This window comes from Gouania willdenowi, chromosome 22, assembly GCF_900634775.1.
Source record: "Gouania willdenowi chromosome 22, fGouWil2.1, whole genome shotgun sequence".
NCBI classification, from domain to species: domain Eukaryota; kingdom Metazoa; phylum Chordata; class Actinopteri; order Blenniiformes; family Gobiesocidae; genus Gouania; species Gouania willdenowi.
The window spans coordinates 4,400,149-4,427,973 of NC_041065.1; the positions used below are offsets into that span (position 1 = coordinate 4,400,149).

Below are 27,825 nucleotides of genomic sequence, written 5' to 3' on the forward strand. Positions count from 1 at the left end.
AGATTTGAATCTTTTATGATAAAGCAAATCTCATCTAGGAAAAGAAAAGCCAATATTTGAAGTAAGTGAGCGGTTAAAACTAAAGCTGAATCTAAAGACATGTTGATGCTCATTAAGGGAGCTGTTGCCATGTTTTTATTCAGGATATCAGCATAGGTCCTACCTGCATTAGAAAACATTAAAACACCTTTCCTCCATTATAACAGGTTGGTGGCAAACTAAATGTTGTTCCGAGCATATTTAAAGCTGTTGGTTAAAGCCAGACATCAAAGAGCTGCAGATAAGGTGGGAATAACTACAGGAAGAATTTGGTTGGTACATTCATATTTGTTGGAGGTTAGAGTAAAGGTCTTTCACACTGATTTTAGCGCCACATTTACAAGTGTTTACAAGTGTGCATTAAAGGGCCATGAACACAGATTCTAACATTAACATGAGATTATAAACAGAGGGCAAAGCCAATTAAAACAACAGTCATCATTGTCAACTCTCATCAAAACCAGTCTCTTCTTCACCTCTTGTATCCTGCTGCTGTTTGAATTCTAACCCTGAGATTTGAAAGTTCTCCACTTTCCCCCCATCTCTATATGTGGCATATTTATATGGTCTTTCTGTAACTAACTGTTCAGCCTCAATAATCTGTAGCAAATGCTAGAAAACATTCAAATATCTGCTTGAAGAAGCAAGTGATAAGGACATTCTTCAAATCAGTCCCAATGTTGTAAAGTCTTGGTTCTGAGGATTCTGTCACATTCTGTAATTCATTTATAATCCGTTCTATAGTTTGCATTGACGGTGCATTCAAAAAGTCTGTGCGTGTTGGTGTCTCAGGCCTTAGATCAGGTCCGTGTGAACTTCAGCAGTAGACTGACCAGTAAATAAGGTTGAAGCAGATGTACGATCCTGGGAAAATCATTCGGGAGTATTTGTCAATGGCGTGTGTGTTCTGAATGATGTTGAGAGTTCGTAAGCTCTTCTTTTTCTTGATATTGGTGGTGGTGGACTCACTGCTGACCGACAGGTGAACCACCATGTGCTCTGCTTTCTCAGGGACCTCTTGCATCTCTTCCTGCTCCTCAATGGGCAGCATGGGCTCCTCAGTGTAGCCGGCAAGACTGTTGGTGTCAGCCTCGCTGTAGTTATCGTCCAACATATTCATGGTCCGTGTTTGGGAGATACCACAAGTACAGGGCAACGACTGGCAGGACACAACAAAAACAAACATTAGAAACTCTGGGCATTCTTGATATTTGTGTACCCTATTGTTGTGGAAGTTTTGATGAATGAGACAGCGTGAAGATTTAGGGTTGCTGGTCAGATGCTGACACAGGGTTTATTGTCAAACAGTTTGGGGGGACAGACTGGTTAACCTGCTGTCAGTATGTGTGCCTCAGTGAATCTGCTGCTGCTCAGTGCTTTCAGGCTTATATATGCTACTGATAGCGATAGTCAGAACATAGCGGAGCCTCCTCAGGCCGAGACCTTGGTGTGTGCTATCAGTGTGTTGTGCTTAAAACTGACCCGGAGAGAGTTTTGTAACTACATATCAATACCCTGTATGAATTACAGAATCACTAAACACCAAACCCCCACATTAACATATTACCACTACCTGTGATCTCCATTTCCTATTTTGTTCTATATTTCCAATTACCCATTACAGCCAATCACTGTCTCCCTGACACGTATGCCAGACAAACAGCAAAATCCTGCAAAGACAAGGAAGCCAAAACCACCCCCGACACTAAGCAGTAGGCCCAAAAAACTTGTGGCCGTGATTTGTCCAATCAAGCTAAACTAAACCTGGTGGTCTCGTGGTTAGGATTCAGCGCTCCCACTGCCGCGGCCCGGATTCGACTCCCGGTCAGAGAACCAGATTGATATGTAATTACAGAACTCTCTCCTGGTCAGTTCTGCTCAGGCTGCCCTTAGTAGGTCAGATACCACAGCACACTGATAGCTCTCACCAAGTCTGAGGAGGCTCTCATATGTTTTGACTACCGCTATCAGCAACATACGGTATATAACCCTGAGAGCACCGAACAGCAGCAAATTCACTGAAGCACACGCACTGAAAGCTGGTTAATCTCCGATTCCCAGACCGGTCTGTTACCCCTTTCTTATCTTTCTTCTGGTAGTTCTAAATTACAAACCAACCTGCGAGCGCGCTCTCTCTCTCTTTTTGCGCTCCCTGCGGTCCTGGACGGTGGACAGGTAGTTAACAGCAGCATATTCCAACACCGACAGGAAGACAAAGACAAAGCTAACCCAGAGGTAGATGTCCACAGCCTTGATGTAGGACACTCGAGGCATTGACGCATTGACTCCAGTGATGATAGTGGACATTGTGAGGACAGTGGTGATCCCTGAAATCAAGAACCCCAATGTTAGGACAAAGACTTTAGATACTCAGCTCATCCAGTCACTCTCAAATGGTTTTATTCTATGGATTACAGGTGGACTGATGCTATTTAAATATTTTTTGATCAAATAGTTATAGTGTCTGCCTGTTAGATCAATTAAGCAACTACAAATGTAGAAGGCTGGCATTGTTGATAAAGTTTGGTGCATTGCATTGTGGGATGTGGAGTCCTATAAACGATGCATAGAAGTGCTTTTACCTAATTCTTACTGTGATTTTGTGCGTTTGTCCCAAAATCTCTGACAAAGTGACTTCCAACACATTTCTGACGTTTTCACTGAAAGTTGCAACTAAACAATGGAGGATGTTTATTTTGGGGTTTACACAGAAAGATCTGAATCAAGCCTTAATTGAATGTGTGGTAGAGTGAGGAGGTATCATACCAGGAACAGGAGTCAACCATTCACTGACGGTAAAAACCCTCCTATGCATCCGTCTACAGTTCACAGTCCACAGCTTTTTCAAAAGGGCATATTAGTCCCCAGTCTCTTAATGCAGGTCTCTGCTTTGGACAGCAGGAGGAAAAGACTGCAGTGCAACTTAGTGTCCACATTCACCACCTCATCCTTGCAATACTTATTTTAAAACACACAATTTTACAGTGATGTTTCATTTATTTCAGTCTGTTTTTCATTCTAAAAACAACGTCTATACTCTTCACTACATTCTTAGGATCTATTTATTAATAATGGCTCCCATACGCTAGTCAAATTTGTTTTGTTTCTTGTATTAATTATTCCAAGCGATGCACCAAAGTCTGGTCACCAAAACAGAATGTTGTGATGACGCGAACAAACACCGCGGTCAGCGTGGGCTTGTCTGGTAATGCTAACGTCGTGGAGCGGCCATATTTGAATAGATCTGAGCACTAAAGTGTCTTCTAAGCAGATGATGAGACAGAGCATGGAGTGAAATCAGTGAAAAGTACAAACTCAGTGTGATTTATGTTCGTGGGTCATGTCGACGTAGCAGCAACACGCAGCCCTCTGTGTCGACACACAAAGCTCCAAGCGCATCAACATTCATTTTGCATGACGAAAAGTAAACTTCACGCGAGCATAAACTAATTTTGCAAACACAAAAATAAATTTTACTCAAGCAATGACAAATTCTGCTTGCTTGGATCACCATTTTGCCTCGATCTCTCTCTCTAGCTATTGAATTCATTGGTGTTATTTTATTTTAAAAAAGAATTGTACATTTTGACAAATCTTTTCTTTTATACAGATGCCTTTGTAGAAAGTAAATTAAGTTCCTTTTTATGTTTATACATGAGATGTTTACTGTATGCAAGGGAACCGTGGCAAGATTTATTACCAAAAATAAACATCAGGGGTAAAAGTAACTAGTAACTTTTACTTTGAGTACTATTTAATTGAGCTAGTTTTTACTTGTATTTGATTATTTTATGTGTGACTTACTAGTACTTTAGTACAATTTTAATCAAGTAACATTATTTCCACTTTAGTAGAATATACAGTATCTGAACTCTTTACACCTCTGGTTCAGACCCCCAACAATGCTAACACTTTACTGTCTAAATGTTTTATGACCAAATAAGTTAGAAATGGGTAATTTCCAAAGATACACCTGGACATCTTTCCATGCACAGTGGTTGGAAATGTAATGCATGATTAGGACACATGTGATGCTTAACTCTGCGTTCTAAAGGTTTACCCAGTGACACTCTGGCAGGCACAGCCCGGCGGTCGATCCAAAAGGAAACCCATGAGAGCATCACCATCAGTGTGGCAGGGAAGTACGTCTGCAGCAGGAAGAAGAAGATGTGGCGTCGTAATGTGAAGTTGATGTAGAGACGATTGTACCAGCCTGCAGAAAAAAAAGCAAACATTTTAAAGCAAAAATAAAACTTCCCAGGGTTTGTTTATCCCAGCCATTAAATACTGTATTCAGCTGTGTTTTCTTTGGTTGTTTCAACATGTTTCTTATTTTTCTCAAACACACACCATCTCCTTCACCATACTCTACTGTGCCCCACCAAAGCACCGTCCTCCTGCCACAGCTCCTCCTACAGGCTCCACCCGTTACTACATCCCTCAGCTCACACCTTTCCCATTCAGTCCATAATCACAGCCAGGGCCCCTAAACCCTACAAAAATGACACAAAACGTATAAAACAGCCCAATCCCAATCTCCGTCCACTCCCTCGTTCCTCACAGCCACCCGCAACGCTGAAATACTGAAACTGGCTCTCCCTAACACCCGTTCACTTAACAATAAAGCACTCATCCTACATTAATTCATAACTGACAATAACCTGGACTTCCTCTGCATCACTGAAACCTGGCATAAACCTCTAGACTATTTCTCACTAAACCAAGCCACTCCCCCTGGTTACACTTACATTGAACAGCCCCGTCTCACTGGCCGGGGCGGTGGCGTAGCCTCGTTCATAAAAAAGCCCTCAACATCAGCACTATTTCCACAACATCCTTTCAGTCATTCAAACACATCACCTTCAAACTCCCCGGTCCTTCCCCCCTCATCATTGTAGTCATTTACCGCCCGCCTAAACCCATCTTTTTTCTCCAATCTATCTGATTTTATCACACAGCTCTCACCCATCTCACCTTCAATTCTCCTCCTCAGCGATTTCAACTTCCATCTGGACAACACAAACTTCCCCCATGCCTCTGAATTCTTTGCTCTACTGGACTGCCACAACTTCACTCAGCAAGTCAACTTCCCCACACACACCCATGGCCACACCCTGGATTTAGTCTGCTCTACCGGTCTCACCATCCAGCAACTTTCCAGTACTGACCTCTGCATCTCTGATTATCTGGCTATCACCATGGACCTCCACCTCCCCACCCTCCACCCCAAGGACAAGCAAACCATTTGTTTTAGAAACCTGAAATCCATCTCTCCTCATGATTTTTGCACTTCTTTTCTGCATGTTTCGCATGTCAGAAAGGAAAGATCCCCAAAGAGCGCTTCCCCTCGCAAGGTTTATCCTTTTTTTAAAGACTTCTTGTTTGAAAAGTAATTACCTACATACTCATAGCAACTAATAGGACAGTTTTCTCAGGAAAAAATTTGGTCCCCCTGCTGTCCAGTGGCTTCGGGCCGGCAAGACAGTCTGACGCGGTAAGGAGAAGGCGCGCAAAATGAAAACAATAAATGTTGAACTAGGCTGCCTGTCGCAAGCAGCTTCAAAAGGGTAAGGATACAGATTGTTTACAAGGGTATCGGTCAAAAAAATGTCAAAATGTAAACTTGGTTGAGGCTGCAGTCCTCAATCTCCGTCTCCATTTTCCTGAAATTGAAATTGAGTAAAAACAAAAGGGTAAAAGAAGAATCGTTCGGAAATAACAAAGAAGAAAAACATGCGAGCTCAAAAAAATCATGGCCAATAAAAAAAATAAAATAAAAACTTCAGCTCCAAAAGCTGAGGCAGCACAACAGAGGGCTTTCTTCAACGGATGTAACCATATCTTCTATTGTGGGGGGCCTCCCCTCAACAAGAAAATAAAACGAAAGAAAAGAAAACAAAAACAAAACCATTAGTAACACTATTTTCCTCCCTTTTGTTTGTCTTTCTCATAAAAGCAAAAACATAAAATGAGCAACATAATGAATAAAAGCAAAGATAAATGATGGACACACATGGTCTCATGTGGCAAACAGAAGGGTTCTGTGTGGAGTTACGGTGGTCTTGTGTTTCAGCTCGTAGTTATGAGTGTGTGACTATATGTCTGGTCTGTCTGCTTAGAGCACACCTTCTTTTAAGTGTTTCTCGAAGCGTGTCAGAGAATGAATGAAAACAAAATAATCTAGCGTACAGTCAGAAAATAGAGGGGTTAGTATTGTCCTATCGAAGGAGAAGCTTGTTGGCTATTTGCTAGTTGTCCCCCCCCCATGCCAAAGTTCAAGGCTAAAGTGATATAGCACTACCACCAAAGGCTGTGGTGGACTTCATGTGAACAGTCTTATGGCTTGGTATCCTCGTGGCTTGTGAAACAGGGTCTTTTTTGGTGAAGGTGTTCCAGCAGACATGTGATCAGTCTGCAGTTGCTGCCGCATCGTTCAGGCAGTAATCGTGGTATCCAACCCGCAACTCATTGGTGGGGGGAGTGTCCAACCAACTCCGACGATCACAGGTTCTCAGTCTTTGATGATGGGGCAGGGTGTGTTAATCCCAGCATTGGCCCATTCTATAGACGATGAAGAGTTGACTTGGGACTGAGCGAGTTATTTTGTTACAGCATTGCTTTGCTGAATGGGAGAGTTGAGTCCTTTGATAGTCAATTTCCTTCTGAAGCTTGGTCCTTTGAATGATGACCTTTAAAATTTGGTTTCAATACCAAGACCTGTCTCGACTACCACAACACTACCTTCAACTATATAAAACTGCCCTCAACATTGCCCGCTCTAACTACTACTCTAACCTTATCCACAACAGTTCCAATAACCAAAAGGCTCTCTTCTCCACCGTCAACAAACTCCTCAAACCTGTGACAACATTTCCCACTCATTTAACACAGACAAATGAAACTCCTTCCTATCATTCTTCCAATCAAAAATTAACACCCTCTACAGTTCCTTGAATATTTCTCTCACCCCCGCCCACTCCTCACCTGCCTCCGCCCCTCTTACCACTCATTATCTCTCCAAATTGACACCTGTCCACCCAGCTGAACTGTTAAAAATACTCTCCACCATGAAAACTTCCACCTGCGTACTTGACCCTGTCCCATCCACCTTTGTTAAGCCCTGTTTCCCCACCATCTCCAATCTCATCTCAAAAATCATCAACTCCTCCCTCATCTTTCCCTCCGTCCCTTCATCATTCAAGCTGGCTGCCGTAACCCCCGTCATCAAAAAACTTGGTCTCAACCCCAACATCATGAGCAACTTCCGACACATCTCCAACATCCCCTTCCTGTCAAAAGTTCTGGAACACGTTGTTGCTTCACAAATCACATCCCATCTCAGCAATAATCACCTTTTCGAACAATTTCAATCTGGATACCGCACCTAACACAGCACTGAAACAGCCCTCCTTATAATCACCAACGACCTCGTCCTCTCATCTGACTCCGGCCTACTCTCAATTCTCGATCTTCTTGATCTCACTGCTGCTTTCGACACCATCAACCACTCCATCCTATTTTCCCGCTTAAAATCCCTCCTCAATATCACTGATGCCCTCACCTGGTTACAGTCCTACCTCACTAACAGAAAACAATTTATCTTCATCAACAACTGCTCCTCCTCCACTGCCCCCTGTCCCAAGGAGTCCCCCAGGGCTCTGTGGTTGATCCTCTCCTCTTCACCATCTACCTCCTCGCCCTCGGTCAAATCATTCGTCGTCATGGTCTCCGTTTTCACTGTTACGCCGACGACGTCCAATTATACATCTCCACTAAGTCTATCACCCATGAAACCCACTCCACACTTTCAAACTGTCTCTCTGATATCAAAACATGGCTCCAAGAAAACTTCCCGATCTTAAACAGTAACAAATCAGACATACTCCTCATTGGTCCACACTCCCTCACCCAAACAGCCTCTGACTTTCACCTCACCATTGATAACTCTACCCTGTGTCCCGCCTCTCAGTGCCGTAACCTTGGTATCATTTTTGTTAATCTTTCCTTCGACCACCACAACAAAAAAATCGTGAAAACCGCTTTTTTCACCTCAAAAACATCTCTCGTCGCTATCCTTCACTTTCCTTCCCTGCCACTGAAACTCTAATTCATGCCTTTATCACATCCCGTCTTTACTACTGCAATAGCATCCTCTTTGGTACAACCTCCACACTCCTAAATAAACTCCAATACATCCAAAACGCATCTGCCCACCTCCTCACCCACACCCGCTCCCGTGACCACATCACTCCTGTCCTCCAAAACCTCCACTGGCTCCCTGTTCCTCAGCGCATCGAATTCAAACTCCTCCTTCTCATCTATAAAGCCCTTAATAATCAGGCCCCCTCCTACCTCAAAGATCTGCTCCACCCCTACACTCCCTGATCCTGTCACTGGGATTCTCACACCAACTCATATTTTATATATATTTACCTTCAGTTATAATTTATACAGTTTATACCATTTATACAGTTTACATAATGGTGGGACTTCATTCAAATTCATTAGAGACTTTTTAATTAATAAGAATATTATGATTACATTGTGCACAAAGTAAGCTATATTCATACTTTTCAGGATTTTTTGTAAACTTTCTAAAACAAGTGTGTTTTTGTACATAAAAAAAAAACAGAACATTCCAGAGAAATATAAAATGAACAGTGTAAAATAATTAGAATATCTGTGGATATCATGAAATAAACAGAGCAACTAATGAATCTGATGAATTTAGTTTGAAATAGTTGGCTCAGACGATGCTATCTGTAGCTACACTTCTAGCCCCGCCCACATCCTCTACCACAGAGAGTGGTCGACTGTCCACTACAATCATTTATCACTGACTTTGTTCATTTGTTACTCATGGATTTATTCATTTTAGTTCTGAACCCTGTCTGAGTGTCAGTGTGGATTGGAGACACTGTCTGCTCCACTAAGACCGTTGTCCCTGCTAGCTGCTACATGTTAGCATTGAGGTGCTATCTGTTACATGTTAGCATTAAGCAGCTAGCTGCTACATGGTAGCATTGAGGTGCTAGCTGATATATGTTTAGCATTGAGGTGCTAGCTGGTACATGTTAAACATTGAGGTGCTAGCTGGTACATGTTAGCATTGAGGTGCTAGCTGCTACATGTTAGCATTGAGGTGCTAGCTGCTACATGTTAAGCATTGAGGTGCTAGCTGCTACATGTTTAGCATTGAGGTGCTAGCTGGTACATGTTAAACATTGAGGTGCTAGCTGGTACATGTTAGCATTGAGGTGCTAGCTGCTACATGTTAGCATTGAGGTGCTAGCTGCTAGATGTTTAGCATTGAGGTGCTAGCTGCTACATGTTTAGTATTGAGGCGCTAGCTGCTACATGTTTAGCATTGAGGTGCGAGCTGGTACATTTTAAGCATTGAGGTGCGAGCTGCTACATGTTAGCATTGAGGTGCTAGCTGCTACATGTTTAGTATTGAGGTGCGAGCTCGTACATTTAAAGCATTGAGGTGCTAGCTGCTACATGTTAGCACTGAGGTGCTAGCTGCTACATGTTAGCATTGAAGTGCTAGCTGCTCCATGTTAGCATTGAAGTGCTAGCTGAGGCTAAAAGTGCTCTGGTGATCGTCAAACTCTTTCTTGCAGAATAAACTGAAATCAACGCCCACGAAGCACAGCAACAACTTCTCTGGTTCTTCTGTTTCTTGTGTTGTGGGCGGTGCATCAGTATTATGGGTATACCGGGAACTCGTGCAATTAGAATAGTTCTGCTTTTTCGAAGTGAAAAAAAAAGATTAATTCCGTTGGTTTTTTTTGTGTGTTACCATTTATACAGTTTATAAGTGAAATATTTGTGCATGTGTGTATGTGTGTGTGTGTGTGTGTACCTGTGCTGCTGTAGAAGGCTAAGCGAGAAGTTGTGTGAAACTTCTGAATGAGAAACTGTGATAATGAGATCCGATCGTCCGTACTAAGGGACTCGTCCCCACTCTTCCAGTACAGCATCAGGTCTTCATCTGTGTAGGCGTCTGTAAAACATCACACAACAATGTCACACCTTATCGTCTGTTTGCTCCTTTTCCTTCTGATGGAAGCGGCAACAAAATATCTGAAATATGAAGCACGTTAAACCACGAGGCTCACACACTGAAAAAAAACTTTGACTTAACTTTCCTCAACATCACAAATAAGAAGGTGAATGTACTATAATGTCTGTGATGGCTCAGGCATCCAGATTATTGAAATCTTGATAGTATTAACTTAGTTTATCAATTAGAAGGTGAGAAGTAAGCCTAAGTCGAGCCTTGTGATGTTCTTGTATGCACCTATGCTGTGTATGTATGAATGACAATAAAGCTATCTATCTATCTAAGGGTCTGTACTACGAAACTGGATTTTCCCTTATTGCGCTAACGTCCAGGATTTATTTGGAGTACCTGAATAGAAACACATGTGATGTAGTAAAGTGAAACTGATCCGAGCGCTGTGTGTTTATCATCTCATGGATTAATATTGTTTAATCTCACACTCCTGTTTTTTTGTCGCAACAATGTTGTTTTTTATCTGAATTAATGATTTTAATTCTTCATATTTATAAAGAATTATTCCTCAATTATGACATAAGTTGCTCTACAGTTTTTTGTGTTTGTGGTTGGTCTGACGCTGCAATCTCCTCCCCTGTCACAGGCTGAAATCACCTAGCTTACGTATTTATATCAGGACTAGGGTTGTTGTCTGTGCTAGCTGCTACATGTTTAGCATTGAGGTGGTAGCTGAGGCTAGAAGAGCTTTGGCGATTCACAAACTCTTTCTTGCACAATTTGCACACAATTGGGCTTTTGTTTTCCATCCAGTGTTTTTATTTGAACTGAAATTATTGCCCACTCCTCAGCTTCTCTTGTTTCTTGTGTTATGGCCTGTGCATCAGTGTTATAGGAATACTGGGAACTTGTGAAATGAGAAAGGTGCTGTGCGGTTTGGAGTGCAAAGAACAAAACAAAAAAAACCCCAGAATAACTGCGTTATTTTTTTTGTGCGTTATTTTTCTCTAATTAATTCATTGGAATTAATGCGATAAAGTCCCAGTCGTTTAGAAACAAAGCTTCCTTGTTACTCTGCTAAATGTCCTCAATGCTGCTAAAACATCATGTCTGTCTACTTTTGTCCTCCCAGGAATCTCATTATGTTGTGTGTCCTTTTATTATAATTATGTCTTCTATTATATTAATAAAGACTCCATTTTAAGGTGCATGCACTGATTAAACAGAACAACAACAATAAAGATATCTTCACTATCATGTTCAAGAAGAAAATACAAATTGTCATAGTTTTAGTAGAGCTGCTTTGGTTTGGATTTCAGTCTTGGTTGAGATAAACCAAAATAACCTTGGTTAGCGTTAGCAGAATAGATGTAACTTACAGCTTTCCAGTTCCAAGGAGCAGGTCTGAGAATCCAGAGGAAAGCGGCTGAAGTCCATGTTACAAGCTGCTGTCACTGTCACTCTGTTCAACAAAAGCAAACGCTCACAACCACATCAGGAGGAAAGATGTTCTTCAAAGCAACACAGGATTGGACATTAAAAAACAGTAAGTCGTGGATACGAACTACACAAAAACCGTAGCACATTATCGATCCATTTATCTTCCTGGTCCGTGGACGTACTTCCCTTCATGTACTCACACATGTTAGCAAAGATCTTGATGAAGTGTGAGCTGAGGGTGTATTTCTCCTTTTTTCCTCTCGTTTCTAACTGAATCACCTTTTCATTTCCTTCCTCACAAACATCTTGTTTACTTCTTCCTTTGGGACGACAATATTTATGTTGTCCAAAAACAAAATGCATATTTGTTGAGAAAAAATTCAGTACATGTCAAACAAGGACGACCACTGAGGAAGTGATCAAAGCAAATGAATCAACACTAATATTTCCTGCTATAGAAAAATCATTGGCTTCTTCTTATCAATGGGTCAATAAAGTGAATACTTCACAGACATTATCTCATTAACATGTTATTATTTTGACTGATGTTCTCTTTGCTCTGTCCTTGTTTGTCTGCAGTGATGCAGAGCATGTGCCCTCACTTCATTGTTCAGCATTTCAACCATTTCTGTTACGGAGGATGTAAGACAGAGTGATAAAGTAAAAGAAGGCGATTGTAGATTCTAGGAACCTGTTGAATATTCACAGGTGAAAGTAATGGATTACAAGTGCTCACACTGCTGTTATAATGTTGCTTTTCATGGGTACATTGTACTTTTTGGAGTATATTTCTAATTACATTTTACTTGTTCTTAAGTACGTTTTAAAAGAAGTAAAGTCATTAATTACATTTCTAAATGCAATCATTATTGAGTAAAGTCTTATTTGTTGTTTTGAGACATTGTGGAACTACAAAAAATCAAATGACCAGACAACAATCACATGCATCACATTATAGCCGGCCAATCAGATTCAACATAATGCACGGCGCCAAAACACCATTAAATGCTGGTTATTGTCTCAGTTTTAGAGTTAATAAATATATCTATACTGATAACTTGATTATTTTGAATTGAATTCATTGGTGTTATTTTATTCAAATAAGAATTGTACATTTTGACAAATATTTCATTTTGACTTTGTGGAAAATAAATCAAATTCCAGTTGTGCAACATTTGGTCTCTTCCTTTTTAAGTTTATGCATGAGATGTTTACTGTATGCAAGGGAACAGTGGCAAGATTTATTACCAAAAATAAATGTGCGGGGTGAAAGTAACTCGTATTATTTAAATTAGCTACTTTTTACTTGTACTTAAGTATTTCATATATGACTAACTTGTACTTGAGTACAATTTCAATCAAGTAACAGTACTTCTACTTGAGTAGAATATATCAGTACTCTACATCTCTGAATGTATTGCAGTGGACATGTAAGTCTATATTATGTGCTGTTTGTCAATATGAAGCCAGTGTTAACAGTGAAACCAGGTCACTGTCACCAATAAGTCATTGATACGATGATTAGTATAGACTTCCAATATGAATGAATGCTTATCTCCATGTCAACACTGGAGGATGTTCACACAGACAAACAGTGCCATGGATATAAAGGTCAGAGGTTAACCCTGAAGCCTCTATGTGAGGCTGATGGTGAAGGTTCTGTCCACACCTCAGGCTGTAGAGCACGTGTCCATCAGGAAAGACTCGCAGCATGATGTTGTCCGTGGTGGTGTCATGGATGAAGGACCTCTTAGAGTGCACAAAAAACACATCAGGAACCCAAATCTTCTTTACAAGACGCCCATCGAAGGTCATGCTCTTGTTGGTGCTACTGGTGAAGGACAGACGTTCATCCTTCCAGTAGTGCCTCAGGTACAGGGTCATGGTGAAGTCCTGGTGGAGACACACCATTTATTCTAAGGAGATTTGAAAACACTGCACAGACTTTACAGAACCCAGATTTCATCTCAGCAACTTGTGTGCATTGGTCCAAAGTCTGATAATGTACCACAAGTACTCAGCTTTTAAAAGATGGAGACCAACACCTGAGTTACCAGAACTTCAGCAAAGATAAGGTCAGAACATTGTTCATATTTTCTACAGTGAATGGTACAAAAGGAAGGATTGGCTTTGTGGATGCTCCTCACTGCGGCTGTTCTGAGTTGTTGTTGTTGTTGTCATTTTCTCCATGTTTCTGTGTTTCCAACACAAACAATGGCTGTGCTGCTGTGTCATGAGATACATCTTGTTGGGAGAGTATGGAGGCTATATTAAATAATTGTTTATGCTTCTTTTATGGTGTTTACGATGTTGATTTTGTTAGATGGCTCAATGCTTGTTCATGTGGATCTTGTTGGGTTTTTTCTTTATTATGAATTTTATATTTTGATAAGCGCATTTACTTTGTTGTAAATTGCGCTATACAAATAAAGTTGAATTGAATTGAATTAACATTTTCCAGTGTAGCGGTCTGTACTCTTCTCAGTGCATTGTGTGTCTTTTGTTGCTGGTTTTGTGTTTTGTTTCGCACACCAACTACCAAGTCAAATTCCTAGTGCTGTTTTAAAACTGTACTTGGCAAATAAAACCTGATTCTAATTCTGAAATGCAACACTTTTGTTTTTGCTCCCATTTTTCATGAGCTGAACTCAAAGATCTAAAATATTTTCTATACTCAAAAGACCTATTTCTCTAAATATTGTTCACAAATGTGTCTAAATGTGTGTTAGTGAGCACTTCTCCTTTGCAGAGATAATCCATTCCACCTCACAGGTGTGGCATATCAAGATGCTGATTAAACAGCATGATTATTGCACAGGTGTGCCTCAGGGTGGCCACAATAAAAGGCCACTCTGAAATGTTGCAAAGTTTCTTACCATATCAACTTCAGAAATGCTGTCCAAGCTCTCCACCTGAACATCCACACCTACGGGGATGGCAGGACCTGTTGACAGAGAACACACCATCAGCTAACAGGGACACACCAAATCAGTGCACAGTACACCTGTCTCTGTCATCTACACCTGTCTCACGCCTCTACACCTGTCTGTCCTCTACACCTGTCTCTGTGCTCTACACCTGTCTTTGTCATCTCCATCTCTGTCATCTCTACCCGTCTTTGTGCTCTACACCCGTCTCTGTGCTCTACACCCGTCTCTGTGCTCTACACCCGTCTCACTCCTCTACACCCGTCTCTGTGCTCTACACCCGTCTCTGTCCTCTCCATCCGTCTCTGTCCTCTCCACCCGTCTCTGTGCTCTACACCCGTCTCTGTCCTCTCCACCTGTCTCTGTGCTCTACACCTGTCTCTGTCATCTACACCCGTCTCTGTGCTCTACACCCGTCTCATCTCATTTTGTGGAACCACCAAAAACAACACACAAAATTAATCCAAAAAATACACACAACTACAACTAAATACAAGTCAACTTTAAATGAAAGAAATAAAAAAGGAAAATAAACAAAACAACAGATTATTAAAAAACTCATATACTCATTTACCTTTATCAAAACGAGAGGATATATTTAAACAAACATATAATAAATGTTGTTCATCATCTTTAGCATGTCACACTTTTCTATAGGATCATTGTACACACATTATCACACATTTAAAGCCAACGTGGACATTTACAGGCATCACTTTGCTCTACATTATTTTAATCTGAAGATGCTAAATGCTACATCTAAATCTGTACTGTGCAGAATTCCTTGTGTTGAGGATTATTTCTCCACTTCTGTCACATTAGCATTGATGGTTAATGAGTTCAAACTAAAAGTAACTTTAGCACTGTCCTGTTCCAGCCCTAATTGTTACTACAGATAGCAAAATTTGATAAACAAAATCCGTGAGCCGAAAAAATCTTTGACCACTGGGGGCGACAGTTCCAACTCTGCTGTTTTGTAGACGGCATGAAGAAGAGAAGAAGAGCATGTAAATGCAGGCAACCAGGATCCACTGCTGCTCATTAATGCCGACCTAAGTAGAATCTGTCTGCTGCAAAGAAACAGCGTTCTTGTCAGAAGTGATTGAAGGTATGGTTTAATGGTTTAAAACTAGGGTAGGCGATTTTTTTCTTGATATACTTTTTGGTTGAAATTGTCTTTATGTCCATACAGAAATGAAGATCTTATGTGCTCTGAAAAAGGTACGAAGAAAATCTGTCATCTGTAGCAGCTGTAAATCTGTAATAACTTCGAATGAAAAAAAAAACGTTTTTTTAACCAATCACATCTCCCCGTCTCCTTGCTCGTTCTCGACTCCTCACATGCACAAGCTCCAGTGACGTGCCGTGACCACCAGGGCTGGGTAGGCACGTTGCAATTCGAGACCACCAATGACAATTTCATATGTTTCTGCTGTCAAGTGTTAATTCAATTCAAATCAACTTTATTTGTATAAAGCAATTTCCAACAAAGTCATCTCAATGCGTTTATCAAAATATAAAATTCATAATAATAAAGAAAAAACCCAACAAGATCCACATGAACAAGTATTTAGCCATCTAACAAAATCAACATCATAAACACCATTAAAGAAACATAGACAATTATTTAATATAGCCTCCATACTCTCCCAACAAGATATATCTCATGACACGACAGCACATCAGTTGTTTGTGTTGGAAACACAGAAACATGGAGAAAATGACAACAACTCAGAACAGTCTCAGTGAGGCTCATCCACAACGCCAATCCTTCCTTTTGCACCATTCACTGTAGAAAATACAAAGAATTTTCTGACCTAATCTTTGCTGAAGGTCTGGTAACTCAGGTGTTGAGCGGAGTGAGATGGCAGCCGTTCCAGGAAATAGCACTGTTTAGTAATTTGGGCTATGAAACGCACAAAATGCTGACACTTTCAAACTTATAGGTACTGTTGGCTATTGGAAATGAAAAAATAAATCATTTATTATTATATTATAATTAAAACAAATAATCAAGGTAGGCAGTGCCGACCTTGCCTACCCTGACGGCACGTCACTGACGTGCTCACACTGTAAGCGCGTCACAGCTGACAGAGTTAAAACAGTTTTTGGTCAGGTTGTTTTTTAACATATATAATGGTAACGTTTATTGTTTACTTACTGCTCAATGAGACATGAGACAACAAAGTTTCCACACAATACAAGAGATGAGCTGAGGTCTGCTTCTGCTTCAGGGAGAGGGGGTAAAGGCGGAGCCCTTGGGGAGGCTACATTCAAAATCATGCTAGCTTTTGAAAACCACCTACCCTGCCTTTAACACTAGAAGTCCCAGGGATTTCTATATCCCCCCAGAAGTCCCAGAGCAGGGTCAAATGAACTCTAGGACCAAACTGACGACTCTGATGGCTACAATTTGCGTCTATTCATTTGTAAATGAATCACCTGAGAAATCAGCAGGGGGGAGAGCCTGACTCTAACAATGGAAGTCTGGAATGTTAGGGGGAAGTGCCCTGGAAGCTAAAGTCACAATGCCCCGTTTATTAACTCGTTCTGCTTGATGCTGGGGGAGAACAAACACAGACTACAAACATTGAAAGAAACAGAGTCACCTCTTCCAACACACCTGATTCAAATGATTATCAGGCTTCTGCAGAGCTGGATGATCATTTGAATAAGGTGTGCTGATTAGTGGCCCTCGAGGACCGGAATTGGACACCCCTGGAATACCATGTTGTCATGCAGCCTTTTGTGCTGTGGGGAATAAATAGCTGGCTGCTTCCACCTGCTGACACTCCACACTTATTCTACTCAAAATGCAGAGAAGGTTTACCACTCAAGAAGCGTTGGAATTGATCCTGAACAATGCAAACCCTTGTGACTCAGATGGGGAGGACATAAACCTTCAGCCAAATTCGGATTCGGACTCTGAGCTGTCTTCAGGTTAGATTTCCCAAACATCCTATTTTCAATTCCTGACTTTATTTTTATTTAAAACCGAAGAAAAGAATAATTTGAATTTGTTCACATTGCAGATGACGCGACTGCTCCTCATCTGGAAAAGAGAGCTCGGTTGGAGAGTGAGCCCACAGAGACGGCGAAAGAGGGCACAGTGTGGCATGAAGAACATGTGGGTACAATTCTCCGTTTCACTCCAATGGAACCGTACGCTGCAGATGGAGAGCCAACAGCAAAGGCCAGAAGAAGAATCAGGAGTCGCCTTCAGAGCTTCCTCTGTTTCATTACTGTTGGCATGCTCCGTCCCATTCAAGAATGGACTATTCAGCATGCACGGCAAACGGAGCAGACGGACTGGTTCATGATCCTCCATGAACTAATGGCATTTATTTCTGTTATTATTTTGAGGGGGGTGACCAAGGTTCCATCTCTGCGTGACAGCTGGTCAGCATGCCTGGGAAACCCACTTATCACTGGAATTATGTCACGAAACCGTTTCCAAGACATCATGCGTCACCTACGATTTGATGACATGTTTACGCGCAGTGAGCGAGTGCAGACAGATAAGTTTGCTGCAATTTCGGATGTGTGGGGATCGTTTGTTACCAACTGCATCACATGCTACAACCCTGGTCGACACATCACAATTGATGAACAGCTTTTCCCATCGAAGACTCGCTGCTGTTTCCTGCAGTACATTGCAACAAAACCCGACAAATTTGGCATAAAGTTTTGGGTGGCTTGTGATTTGAAAACAAAGTACATCTGCAATGTCCTCCCATATCTTGGAAAGGACCCCAGTCGTCCCAGTGAGGAGAGACTTTCTGAGAGTGTGGTGATGAAGCTGATGGAACCATTTATGGACAAAGGCAGGACGGTCACCACGGACAATTTCTTTACATCACTGACACTTGCACGACGACTGCTCAGCCGGAAAACCACCATCCTCGGGACAGTCAACAAGATTCGCCGGGAAATTCCTCAGTCAACTAGAAAGATGGACCGCAAGGAATTCACCACTCAGGTATGTTGTTGGTCTTTTTTATTCCATCAACACCTCTGAGTGTGTCATTGTGTTTAAAACCGCTATAATAACAACAATTTCTTCTTTTTTAGGTGTTTTCCACCACTGGTGCCACGCTGACGGTGTATGCGCCCAAACAAAAAAAGACCGTCTACATTCTCAGCAGCATGCACAGCGTGGTTGAGACTGAGGAAACCATCAAAAGGAAGCCAAACACCATCACCCAATACAACACCACAAAGTGCGGAGTGGATGTGATGGACCAGATGGTGCGGGAGTACAGTGTGCGCACAGGAACACGGCGATGGCCAGTCGCCGTGTTCTACAACATGATCGACATGGCGGCACTCAATGCACATCTGCTTTATCAAGCATGCACCGGGGTGCAGGAGAGACGGGTAGACTTCCTGGTTCAGCTAGCAAGAGAGTTGGCTAACTCTCATGTGAGTGAAAAGAAGGCACTCAAAGAGCAACTGCGCCAACAACAACCGCCTACACCTGGCCCTGGGAAAAGGGCTAAGTGTCAGATCAACCATTGCTGCAAGAGCAATCGCGCAACTGTGCGATGTGTTCATTGCCACAAATACACATGTGGCAAATGTAGGAGAGAGATACCGTGGCAGTGCCAAGTATGTCACGAGTCTCAATAAGAGGATGAAGGAGATTCTTCTAAATAAAAACCATTGAAAACAAATCACAGTTGTTCTTTTGCACATTTCTCACACCACACTGTCATTAAAAATAATTTCAAAGATTTTAGGCCACATTTGTAAAAAACAGTGAAGGATCAGTGATATGTTTCTGAACTTGTATCCATATATAAAGTATATTGATACATGTAAAATTCATTAACCCCCCATCAGCCTTCTGTTCTGGTCTGTGCAAAGTGTAAGGTAACAGCTGTCTGAGGACACAACAGATTGTGCCTTTGCTAATCTAAGCTACGAACACTTTAATCTACTCGAGCTGCCGCAGTAACACACGTTAGCAGAGCAAAGATTAACATCAGCACACGCTAGGCTACGTCTCCTCAGATGGTTAATGGTTCTCTTTTTACCAGTAAATCCTATTCAAAGCTGAGCTTAGATACAAAGCAGAAAACTCAACTGTATACATATTTATGTCTGAAATAATCATTCTTTGGTAGAAAAACACTAAACCATTACTGAAATGAAATCACAATTAAAGGAAAAAATAAATAAATCTTAGTAACTTTTAACAATGTTAATAGTTCTCATTTCAAGTGTTTGAAGATAAACACAGGTTTGAACTTGTTTGATAGCAGGGGTTCAGGTTTCCATGATATACAGTAGATGAAGAATTCACTATGGAATTATCTTTTACATTTATATCAGAGTACTAATATATTCTACTCAAGTAGAAGTACTGGTAAGTCACACATAAAATACTCAAGTACAAGTAAAAAGTAGCTCAATTAAATAATACTCAAAGTAAAAATGACTAGTTACTTTTCCCCCCACGTTTATTTTTGTTAATAAATCTATCTACTTCCTTGCATACAGTAAACATCTCATGTATGAACTTACAAAGGAAGAGACCAAATATTGCGTAATTGGAACTTAATTTACTTATTTTCCACAAAGGCATCTGTGTAAAATAAGTACAATTGTTTTTTTTGTTTTTTTTTAAATAAAATGACACCAATGAATTAAATTCAAAATAAATGAAATAAAAAATCTCATGCTAAATCTACTGATGAACAACAATAACATTTAAATAAATAATAAATATAATCATTATTATTATTATTATTATTATTATTATTATTATTATTATTAATAATAATAATAATAATAATAATAATAATAATAATAATAATAATAAATAGAAAAAAAATATTAATACTAATACATAAAATGATAATAACTAATTAATGTTCTAGGAAAATAACTGGCATTCAATGCTGTTTTGGCGCCGGGCATTAGGTATGATTTGATTATTATCTGGTCATTTAATTTTTTGTAGTTTCACAATGTCTGTTGATAATATTTTACTCAGTAACAATAAACCCATTTCAATGTGTCCAAACATGAGACAGGTGCAGAAACCATGTTGTTTACATATGTGAACTTGAAAAATGTAAAAATGGCAATGAATGAACAGCTGTTAAGGCTCGTAAATAGTTTGTAGTTTGTAGAAAACGTTTCACCTGAGGACACGGACGCTTATTTAAGGAAACTCACTTTAAATACAGGTGAACGATAGAGGGACCCATGCAGCATTCCTGAAAACGAGTGGTTATCAGATGTGTGCTCCTGGCCAGATGTTCAATGACCAGATATTTATACATATCTGACAGATAAACCCATTGTATATATGAAAGAAAAAACAAAAGTGTTAAGTCTCTAGATGTTTATAACTGCTTTTTATGAACAGGCAGGAGACAAGCTGCTGGATCCTGTTACCAAAAGTTTCTGATTAGTTTCAACTTCTGCATATCAGTCCTTTTACAGCTTTTTATGGTCACTTTTTACTGGATCCAGACTGAGATAGCGCTCCGTCTGCTAGCGTGCACCATTGCCTCAGCAGCGATTACGTTGACACGATAGCTTCTGAACAAACGAAACGTGGTTATTTGGCTACTTTATGCTGTTTATTTCTATCATAAACCGGCTGATTTGAACTTTATCTGTAATGTTTCAGCGCTGTGTGTGTGTGTGTGTGTGTGTGTGTGTGTGTGTGTGTGTGTGTGTGTGTGTGTCAGATATGTCAGCTGTCAGCCTCTGTTTGATAATTGCACGCAACCATAAACTCGTCTATCTTCTGAAAAGCGTTCCCACCAGCCGGTATGCTGTAAAATTGAAGTCCTGCGTTGTTGGTACTCCTATTTGTGCGATCAACAAAGCAACACGATGTCATTGTGTCGTATTTATACAAAAAAAAAGTGTTTCAATCACGTGCCGATGCTAATACAATGCAGTTCTCTGGTTGTTTTGCAACGAGCCTGCGCAATTATGCATATGTCACATAAAATGGGTCTATTGGGTGTAGAAATGTAACACATTACATTTACTTCTGTTAAAACGTACTTAAGTACATGTAAAATTGTACAAGTACCCATAAAAGCAACTCAATTACAGTAACGTGAGCACTTGTAATCCATTACTTTCAACTCTGGTTTTTATTCATCCTTTTCTTTTTTCTTTTCTTTTGACCTTTGACCTTTATGCAGCATCCTTGGGCCTGATCCCACTGGGGATAAACTCATGTCTTCATGCTCAGTGGTTTATTAGTCAGCTGTCCTCGTTCTAACTTTTGCATGACCTGAGGAGCCAAAGTCTCACATTAGCTTTATGTGAGACATATCACAACTGATCAATATATTAGAGACACTAAATGCAAATTTAGCAACTACAGTTGCTTAAATCGCCCATGATGATTTGTGCTTTTTGTTGGCTTCATCACTTCATCTCGCCCTGACGTGACGACTGGGGACGTGATGTGGACAGAAACTCATTCCCGATTGCATGTTGTGACACTGCATCACTGAAAGTCGCTTGAAAAGTTTTCTTTGAGCAACTTCCAGTGACTCATATTGTGTGATTGAGTTGCTGGAATTGCGCGGATCGCTTCGCTTGAAGGAAGGTCACTTGACATCACGCCATTTCCATTCATTTTGAATGTAATCTAGTCGCCAGAGTCGCTGAAGTTGCTTTTGGTGTGAACGCACCTTTACACGTGTGTTATCAATGTATGTTTATGTAGTATTAGAATTACAGCAATGTATAGCACAATCAACCAGTTCCCCCAATCACAGGGGTCCCCAAATTTTTTCCAGTGAGGGCCACATAACTTTTCCCTTTTCTGATGGGGGGCTGGGTCAGTTTGTAACAGAAAAAGTATGACGATCGCAGGGGTGCCTAAATGTCAAAATGTATTGTTTTCCAAAAAGCCACACAAAACCAAATATTATTAACCCTTTCTGAGATCAAATAACCCTCTCTGTGTTCTTCACAGAAAAAATTAACTCAGGAAATATATAATAACACTATTTATGAAATCAATAAAAATCTAATAACCCTCTCTGGGTTCTTCACAGAAAAAATTAACTCAGGAAATATATAATAACACTATTTATGAAATCAATAAAAATCTAATAACCCTCTCTGGGTTCTTCACAGAAAGAATGTTTCTGTTGTGCCGTGCACAATCTTAGGTAAAAGTTCAGCTTCAGTTGTCACAGCAGAATGACTCATATGAGCAGTCTCTCCAGTTTTGTAGGTTCCAGTAGGCTAGCCTAGTAGACACCACTGTTTGCTCTCTCTCATCAACTTCCCTCTGAAACACAAAGCAAGCAGGCTGAGAAACAAACTAAGTGATACAGCACCGACACAGCACAATACATTTCAATACAAGTATGGTTGTGGAGATGGATTTTATTATGATTATATTAGTTTATACTCAGAATGACTCATTCAAGTCAAAAAAGTGAGCTTACCTACAGTATGTACTGTATGTTCATCAGTGTGAACTGTGGGCCTGCATCTGGCTGGTGAGAAGTTGAATGTCAGGTTCCATTCTAGTCACAGCCAGTCTCAAACACTGATGCAGATGTTCATCTGTCCATCGCGATCTCATCGGAGTTTTCAGGAGTTTCATGCGTGAAAAGGTTTGCTCGCAGATATACAGTACATGCTGCCAAAATCTGTGGACATCTTCACTGCGTGTTTTTTTATGTTAAGGTACGAATCATTTGGGAGGGCGGCATAGAAGTCAATGAGACTGTTGGGCTTGAATGAGTCTTTCAGAACATCACAGTTCTGTAACTCGGCCAGCTCAAACTGAGAAGAAGGCTGGGCTTCATCGATGTCGGCAACAAAGGGGTTCTGGAAAAGACGGATTTCTTTTGCATGAACATGTAGTTCACGGAATCGCACACCAAACTCCGCCTCCAGCATTTCTAGTGCTTCCAAACACTTTTCAGCTGGGAACGGGACCGCTGGTTTCTCTGCAGAAAGCTTTTGGGTAGCAGGGAGATGGGTGAAGTTGTGCTTTTTCACTTGTTCCAAAAGTTTCACCTCAAATGCTTTTATGTGGGAATACATGTTGCAAATGAGTTTCCCCTGGCCTTGTAGCAGCAAGTTAAGGCCGTTCAGCAGTTCTGTCACGTCTGTTAAAAATGCGAGGTGCCATTTCCATTCTGGGTCGATCAGCTCTGGGACCGTTTTGCCTTTTGAATGAAGAAATGCGTTAATTTCTGGTAGCAGCTCGTAAAAACGCCTCGGCTCAACCATCAGATCTCTGTATAGTACAGCACATCTCCGTACACAGACTCCAGTTCAGACAGGAATTGTTGGAACTGTCTGTGTTTAAGTCCATTTGCTCTGATGAAGTTTATGCATGATACCACAACCTTCATGACAGAATCCCACTTCAACACTTTGCAGCACAGTGCTTGCTGCTGAATTAAGCAGTGAACTTGTAGCAGGGCGGTGAGACCCCGTTCTTCCATCTCCCGGTTCATGCGTCCTAATAGACCCCGAAACACGTCCACTGCACTTGGAGCCCCGTCAGTCGTGATGCTGGAAAGCTTTGCCCAGTCCAGATCCAACTCTTCGATGGTTTGACATACTTTGTCGAAAATATCCTCCCCCGTCGTAGTGCCTTTCAGACTTTGGAGATCTCAAAATTTGTGCTAACGCCACGAATTAAAATAAAAAGCTGCGCTGTGTATTACACGTCCATGCTCTCATCCAGTGCTAATGAAAAACAGTAAAATTCTTTCGTCTTCTGCTGCAGCTGGGCATATAGATTACCCCCCATTTCTTCAACGCATCTGGTGATTGTACTCGCCGACAGACTCACGGCATTAAAGACATCTTTCTTCTTGGGACACACCTCCTCCACGACAGCATTCAAACGTTTCTTGACAAACTCTCCCTCAGTGAAAGGTTTACCACAGCTTGCTATCAGTTGAGCAACACGGAAGCTGGCCCGAACTGATGATTGGTTCAGCTGAGTTTGTGGTACTGTTACGCTCAGCCTAGGAGCCACTGAACGGCACATGAACACGTCATCCTTTACCAGCCTCAAGCAGCACGCCAACACATCTTTTCCAAACTGGGCTATTTATTTGAGCCACATAAGAAAAATAATAAGTACCAAACTGGGTTACGCAGAACCCACAAATAAAAGAACATAAGTTTCCTAGCCAACTGGGCCAAACTGAAGAAAACGTATCACCGTTTCGGTCTCGCTGTGAAGCTGTCAAATGGTCAGCTGTCAGCTGTCAAAGGACAGAAGGACGTGCTGCGTGCTGGTTGGAGCGTGGGTATAGGATGACCCGCCCTCTGAACCACCTCTGGGACACCATACGTCATCTGGGTCTTTTTGTAGCCGCCCTCCACCGAAGCTCAGCCAATCCGAAGTGGACCCGTTATTCACAGACCACGTAGGTTGGGCAGTTGATAGAGAGACACACCCCCCCCCCCCCAGCACACAACACAGAAACAGAAGTAGCACACAAACAAAACTGACATACGACAACAGTCGTAACAGGTACAAATGTAGTCTGCTGAGCTAACAGTCCACTTTTTAGCTTTACGAGTTTGTCTGCTCACATTTGGCCTTGCAAGCTATCATACTTGTCTTTGTGACGGGATTCATAATGTCGGCGCAGATTGTATTCTTTGAATACAGCCACGGTCTCTTGAGACAAACAGCCTTTTCTTTGCATTGAACAAAAAAATAATCCTGTGTGTCCACTGCAGGTTAAATACCCTGCGTTCTGAATCAATTTTTCCTCTTACCTAACCTTTTTGCCATTATTCTGTTCGGGGGGGGGTCACGTTCTATGACTGGGGCAAAGTGAGGCTGTAGTAGCAACATTTTTTTTTAGTGTGGCTCACAATTCAATTCAAATGAGCTTAATTGACATGAGGAAACATTTTGAGGGATTCAGTCGGGCAGGCCCACTTCACCCCAGTGTTCTATGCGTGCATTAGTCTCTATCGCGTGGCCATACTGAAAAAATAATAATGCGGTGAAGGGGGAGTGGGGGAAATAATGCTGGTATTGTTCAAGGGGCTGGGTCAAATGTGGAGGTGGGCCGTAGTTTGGGGACCCTGCCCTACCATGTGGTTAAATGAAGATTACAGCACATTATCTCTGAGGTGAAGTCAAAGCAGATCTGTGAACTCTGTTCAATCAGAGGAGGGCGACTTTGATCACCAAATTGTGATTGTCACATGATCAACGTTCATGTCAGCGTTAGAATAATGACCAAATAAAGAGTTTGTGTCTTTTTGTTGGTGTATTTTAGCCATTTTGTGCTAAAATGGTGAAGCTTTAAATGCTTGAACAGTCAAAATGTTTTCATTTAGATGCAGCTTCTCTTGATCTGAGAAAAGCTGCGTTAGCATTAGCTTTAGCATGCAATGCAGATGACACATAGCTCACTCTGGTCAATACATCAATGATCTGTCTGATGGTTCCATAGCTCTTTGCTTCTGCATGGATTACTGAGCAGATTAATATGATATTTTATAGAGGATTAAGAGCAATAATACAGGCCACACGTTAGCCACACGTAGCCATGCAGCCTCCAGTGAAAAGCTGGAGCACAGATCACGTTGTATTTATCTACATACAGTATGTAATGGACTTGGAGTGCACAGTACAGTAATACTAATGGTGTGATCAGGGATGATTTATTCTTGGACTCAGCTGATGTTTAAGCCATGCTGCTTAAGGCTTCATAAAGAACGGCAGTGCACATGGTGCACATTAGAAGTCGTTCCATATGGACCACTTCATCTATTATTCTGCTCAACACTTGTCAGTCATCATGCAGCTGTGATTGAACATGTTTAAGGAGAAACTCTGAAATCAGCCCTGCAGCTTTGAAAAGAACCGATTGATGATGTTTAGATGTGATGAGGGAGGGAGGGGTGGGAAACCTCTGCTTCAGCTCCGCCCACTGCACGCACTGATGTCCTTGTTTCACAGTCTCATCAAACATAGAATATTGTTGGTTTTTAGGGGTAACTCAACCCGACATGAGCCACCCCCAGCCCTCAGTATGATTTTGTGGGTGGGTGGCCCCCTGACTATTACTCCCAAACACACAAAATGAAAGAAAAATACAACAGCAGAAATATACAAAGTTACTTAAAAACACAAACTATGAATAGGTGTAAATATCCTATTCAAGTAGAAGTATTGTTACTTGATTGAAATTTTACTCAAATACAAGTACAACTAAGTTATGCATAAAATACTGAAGTACAAGTAAAAAGTTGCTCAAGTTACTTTCACCCTCCACGTTTTTGTTTTGTTTTTTTTCTTGCCACAGTTTTCTTGCATACAGTAAACATCTCATGTAGGCTATAAACTAAAAAAGGAACAAACAAAAAAACTGTCATCTGTATTAAATAAAAGGTTTGTTAAAATGTACTTAAAAACAAAATCAAAAAATGTATCAGGCTCTAAATATAGCTACATTTATGAACTGTAAAACAGTGCCATGTGGGTAACAACATAACAGGTAGAAACCACAACCCCAACCATAGAAAGCGACTGGGTGTTGATCAGAAAGGGCACGACTAAGAACATTTGGATTATGTTCAATGAGCCATGAAATGGAAATAAAAAACAAAATAATCACAAAAAATGATCATTTATTCAGTAATGATTGGGTGTATAAATGTAACAAACTACTTATTTTAAAACATACTTAAGTACAAGTAAAATGACTGATTTAGAAATATACTCCAAAAAGTACAAGTACTCATTAAAGCAACTCAATTACAGTAACGTGAGAACATGTAATCCATTACTTTCACCTTTGAAACTATGACAGTGAAAAATAAACAGAAAGGACTTCAAAAACACTTTATGACAACCAAAATAAACAAAATGGCTTCAAAACAACAATATATGAAAGACCAGAAGAAATAAAAGGAGCCGTCAGAGTCAAAGCCATAGTACCATGATCCTTCACACCAGCAGGAGGTGCTATAGAACCAACTGCAAGAGCTGAACATAGGGACTCATTGAATTTTAATCCACAATCAGTATATTCATCCATTATTAAAATCCATCAATTGTGCCTATTACCATTTTAGATATTTTCTAAATATTTCATCAGAATTCATTAGTTTTTCAGTTGTTCATGTGTGTTCATGCTCTGATTGGTCTTTATTATAACTAGTGCAGTGCCTGTCGGAAGTATGTATTCATATAGTGGGAGGGGCTTAAGTAGAGTTGTCAATTATGGCCAAATGAGTATGTGTTTGAAGGTTGGATGTATAAAGAGGTGTACATACTCTGTAATAAAGAGGTTTATTTGCAGGTGCAAAGTAAAATAGTGTGTGTGATTGCCGTGGTTTAATTCTATGGGACATATTATTTTTTTGTTTGGTGTATTTTGCTGTAATGTATGTTTTTTGGAGTCATTATGT

General features: G+C 40.7%; 1 protein-coding gene across 1 annotated transcript in view; it reads right to left on the reverse strand.

Annotated features, from left to right (window-relative positions):
* Positions 1 to 818: 818 nt before the first annotated feature.
* Positions 819 to 27,825, reverse strand: part of gabrr2a (gamma-aminobutyric acid type A receptor subunit rho2a) — a 28,333-nt gene continuing 1,326 nt past the window's right edge. The window contains exons 2-8 of the mRNA XM_028437826.1: positions 14,374 to 14,441; positions 13,167 to 13,390; positions 11,437 to 11,519; positions 9,905 to 10,045; positions 4,100 to 4,252; positions 2,158 to 2,366; positions 819 to 1,198 (exon numbers count right to left, since the gene is read on the reverse strand). Coding sequence (XP_028293627.1) covers positions 857 to 1,198; positions 2,158 to 2,366; positions 4,100 to 4,252; positions 9,905 to 10,045; positions 11,437 to 11,519; positions 13,167 to 13,390; positions 14,374 to 14,441 — 1,220 coding nt within the window. The 3' untranslated portion in view covers positions 819 to 856. The remainder of the gene's footprint in view (positions 1,199 to 2,157; positions 2,367 to 4,099; positions 4,253 to 9,904; positions 10,046 to 11,436; positions 11,520 to 13,166; positions 13,391 to 14,373; positions 14,442 to 27,825) is intronic.